Here is a 4,194-nt window from a genome sequence, read left to right as displayed (position 1 = left end):
TCTTCCTCCGCTTGTACGCGCAGAGCAGGCTCTCCGACTAGTCGAAAGGTGCCTGCTTTTCTCGACTTGTTTCTTTTTCCGTTTCGCATGCTGTTCTTCCACCAGAGAATAATTCCGGTGTCATTCGGTGCCTTCAACTTCCCACGCGCGTTGCCTGTCTTGGAGCTCCGCTTTGCATGTTCTCAGGTTTGTTCCGATTCTGCCGGTCTGTCTTCTTCTGTTTTGTTTTTCCGTGGAAGCTGAGCCGTTTTTTGCGGCCATCCGAGCCACAAACGTCCTTTTTCAGTGGCGTTGCCTTCGAGTCTCTCTTTGCACTTTCCGGCGACATGGCTGCTTCCTGTTCTCTGCAGAACGCCTCAACCACGACCCGCTTTCTTGTCGGGTTCGCTGTGCTGGCTTCCATTCTCTTTGCGCTCTCACCAGCTGTCTCCTCTCTTCCCGCCCTCTCGTTCGCTGCTGCCCAGGTGGAGTCCGGTGTCCAGGCAGCTGTCCATGTTGTTGAAGGACCGCATGCACCGGCTGTTGCGGAAGAGCAACAGATAACCAACGTCCGGGGGGAGTCTCCTGTGGAGAATTCTTCTGGCGGCTCCGGGAGCCGCCCTGCGGCTTCTGGCGCTGTTGAACCAGCGGCGATGGGTGAACCATCAGAACGTGGTTTGGACGGCCACCGACCTTCGAGAGGAAAACCAGAAAGTGGCAAACAGCTGCTTGAACGTCTCCGACGCACCAGCACGGCGGCTCGAGGGGCGCAGACGCCAAAGGCAGAGGAACTCAAGGTGCAGGAACAGGGTCTAACCGACGATCGGACCATTGTCATCAGGCCCAGGGCAGGACCGCGAGAACAACTGAAAAAAGCTCTTCGCAGGAACCTTAGAATCACACGAGGCCAGTGGGTAAGCGAAGACGAAAGGGGTGCATCGAAACTCTCGAGACAAGCAAGTGCACAAACGGATGCAGAGAACGGGGAAGCGGAGGACACCTCCAGGGTGTACGTACACCGCGCTGTCAGAGTCGACCATGCCGGGGATTTCGGGTGTATGTACACCCGGGGCTTCCACATGGGACCCCTTTTCACCTGGAGAGTGCAGGACGCACCGACACATTTTGGGAGTGACTTCATCTGTGAAGTGGAAGGGTGTGGCTGAAACTGGATTCCGAGGCGCCAGTCGCATTTCCAGTTCGAGCTTCAGTGCTCTGCATCGGTACATATCGCATGTCGCTCTAAGGGCTGTCCCTTCGTGTCTCAGCTGTATGTACACCGCAGCTTGGGGCTGATTTGTGATCCTCCGTTGAAGTGTACATACACCTGGGCGTTCGCGCTCAGATCACCTCTCATGTATACGTGCGGTGTTGCGACTTGTTCCACTTTTTTCTCGTTTCCAGTTCCATCGTTTAAGCCCGAGTGTTTCGTGTTTCTGCCTCCTTCTCTCTCTCCAGTCGCTCTGGTTTCGTGCCTCTTCCTTCCGACTGCGGCCTTCTGTTTGGCGCTGCGCGTCAGGTGTTGTCGCCACCACTGTCAGTATCCGTTGACCACTCAGACATCAATCCGTGCTTCAACTTGTTGTGAACTGGAAAAGATTCAAGCTCTGTTCTTTGAGTCATGGGCTCGCTGCCTCCGTCCTCACAGCGACAAGCGCGTCACAAATTAACGTCTCGACTGTTTGCTTTGCGCCGTTCTCGCCTGCCTGCAGGTCAAAACGGTTCTGTGGTTCGCCATCAGCTGCGTGCAGCTGTCGGCGGTGTCTGCACTTGTCCACGTCTTCAACGCCGGATTGCAGGTGCTGCTCGCTTACGCCGGGATCGGAAGCTTTTTGGTAAGCGTGGCCGTAACGGCATGCCTTGAGGTGGCAGGAAAGGCGATTCTCTGTGGTCAGCAGTCAACATATTTTCTTCTTTTCTTCCTAGACTTCACTAGGCCCTATTCGATTCTGTTTGTCTCTGTGAGTACAGTGTCCGAAGCACTCACTGCGCAAAATCTCTGCATTCCTTGCGGCGCTCAGCCTCTCTTCCTCGCCTACACCTTTTACCTTTTATTTTATGGGCAGTATTCGAATCGAGCCAATATTTGTGTGCTTGTAAAGCATATACTCTACCAATCAGCTTCATTTGCTCCGCTCTGTTTTCCTTTCCCCAGGTTGTGGCGTATTCTGTCATCTTCGGAGCCATGCTGGTGTGGTTCGCCATCAACGCCTTCGGTACTGCAGTGGCTACAGTGATTGTTTTGCTGCTTGCGGAAGTCAGCGACGACGCTGGGACTAAGAAACGAGCCACGGCAAGAGACGCTGTGAAAGGCAAGCCCTCGTCCGTTGCGGAGAAGAAGCAAGCGACAGCTGCTGTCTCTCCCACGGCGGTAGAACAAGGAGACAACAACTAAGCACTCGTCCAGAAACAGAAGAAGCGAAGAGAGTGAGAGGCGTCGACTGGAGGACACAGTGCCTGCAGCGCAGCCTCAAGCAGGCCTCTCGAATGTCTCTTCTCTGCTGTGTATCTTCTGCGAGGGATAGGTCGCCCCGCAGAGACGAAGAACTTCCCACCACGCGGCGCCGCTTGTTTTTGTGCTGAGTCAGCGTTCACTGAAGAGAAAGGTTTTCGTCACGGTTTTCGGACGTTTCGAAAGGTCGTGACCATCGATTTTTGGGGTTCGCCGGTATTGGAGACCTCTTTTTTTTGCACCGATGTTGCTTTAAATCTAGAACAATAGCGCGCACTCCCGGAACGCTTCTGAAGCTGAAGTGTGGGTATAACTGCGGCCACCAGACCTACCGACACTTTCCATAATGAGTTGCGGCGTCCGGTTCTCGAAGAATTCCCCGAAAGAGGTACTTGGGGGGACGAGACGATTCAAACTGCAAGCAGAGGAGAACTCGATTCTTTCGCTGTTTTGCTTTCAACTTGGAAAGAAAAAGTTGACTCGCTCACAAAACGCCGTTCTCGATGGCTTCGACGCATGAAGTACATGAGTGCCTTCTACTCTCTAGAGGGTTCGTAAGAATCCTTATTCAAATGCGAATCCCAAGGTGGACAGATTGCTTCAATTGGTGAACTCGGAGTGGAGACAGACGAACGCTGGGGGGACGAAAATGCTGGAGGGAAAACGGTGGCAAGGGGCGGACAGCGACGCCGAGAATAAGGGGAGCGCTTGGGATGCGTGCAAAGGTGGGAACCCTGAAGCCGCCTGTAATCCAGCTCTAGCTCACCAAGGAATAGACGTTCAGGTTTTCAGAGTTCCAATCTCAGGTAGCAATTCTAGACAGCGTGTTCATCCAAGTGGACTCCAGAGAAAATCTAGACTTCGCATGCTTCTTCTGACAGATAGTTGTTGACGAGCACCTCGTGCTGATGTACAACAGCCGCAGGAAGACGGGATGCACATGACGCAGCTTCCGCTACAGCGAAACGTATCTGCCAACAAGCCAAGGACATAGAACACGACGCTCCTCCTGATTAAACGTTTCAATGAATACGTTGTAGGGCGTAATGCAATGCCCACGCGTCAGCGGGAACTTTGCCCGGAGAGCATTTTGAAGTAGAGAAAAGAACGGAACCACGCGCAGCCCACAGACTTTCAGTTCGTGTCTCACGGCGCAGTCTTCCCTTGGTGACCGCGAGTGAGTTGGGAACAATAGTGCAAAGATCTGGTTAATATCCACCTACTGTACCTATTGCCTTCCTCACACATGTAGTAGCAGGAGCGCAACCGCGGTACGGGGCCGCTAGAGTCACTGTACACATTCTTTCTGCAATATTACACTCGGCACCTCGTTCAAGACTTGCCGAGACGGACTGTACGGACCCCCTGCGAGTTCTCTGAAGTACTGAGAGGAATCGGTTTGCGTCACGGGGAGAGAGATTTGAATGATGGCCTTCCGTGAAACGCCCTACCAGACCGAATATCGGGGAGACTGAACTGTATAGAAAGCGTGCTCAAAGGCCAAGGGGCTACACCAGCACACATCTGAAATGGTAGAATGGTAGAGTAGCTGGATAGCTTTCCCAAACGCGGTGTCCAAACAGTTTTTTGATCAAAATCTTTACTGTTCACGTACTTCAATGGCGACCTTTTCCTGTACTCTAAAGAGGCCCAGTTCAGTCGGTAAACTGGTTACGAATTCAATTTCGTTGGCTTTTGTCTTCTCCTATTCAAAGAGAAATACTGTAGAGACTCACCTAGTTCTCATCCTGAGTAACAGGAAT

The 4,194-nt window shown here is 52.8% G+C and overlaps 1 protein-coding gene across 1 annotated transcript; it reads left to right on the top strand.

Moving 5' to 3' along the window:
* Positions 1-50: 50 nt before the first annotated feature.
* Positions 51-2,790, top strand: TGME49_236400 (hypothetical protein). Its single transcript, XM_002368972.2, has 3 exons — positions 51-893; positions 1,692-1,814; positions 2,135-2,790. The coding sequence occupies exons 1-3, from the start codon at positions 177-179 to the stop codon at positions 2,372-2,374; spliced, it is 1,080 nt and encodes a 359-aa protein (XP_002369013.2). The 5' UTR covers positions 51-176; the 3' UTR covers positions 2,375-2,790.
* The last annotated feature ends 1,404 nt before the right edge of the window (positions 2,791-4,194 follow it).

The sequence above is a fragment of the Toxoplasma gondii genome, chromosome X (assembly GCF_000006565.2).
Source record: "Toxoplasma gondii ME49 chromosome X, whole genome shotgun sequence".
Taxonomy (NCBI): Eukaryota; Apicomplexa; class Conoidasida; order Eucoccidiorida; family Sarcocystidae; genus Toxoplasma; species Toxoplasma gondii.
Note: the sequence above shows the minus strand (reverse complement) of the source record. Positions and strands in the feature narration are given on the sequence as shown.

What these genes read in the sequence shown, in the direction of transcription:
- TGME49_236400 (XM_002368972.2), top strand. Translation starts at nt 177, where the DNA reads ATGTTCTCAGGTTTGTTCCGATTCTGCCGGTCTGTCTTCTTCTGTTTT. An exon ending in GAATCACACGAGGCCAGTGG is followed by an intron (nt 894 to 1,691) that starts GTAAGCGAAGAC and finishes GCCTGCCTGCAG; the next exon opens with GTCAAAACGGTTCTGTGGTT. An exon ending in CCGGGATCGGAAGCTTTTTG is followed by an intron (nt 1,815 to 2,134) that starts GTAAGCGTGGCC and finishes TCCTTTCCCCAG; the next exon opens with GTTGTGGCGTATTCTGTCAT.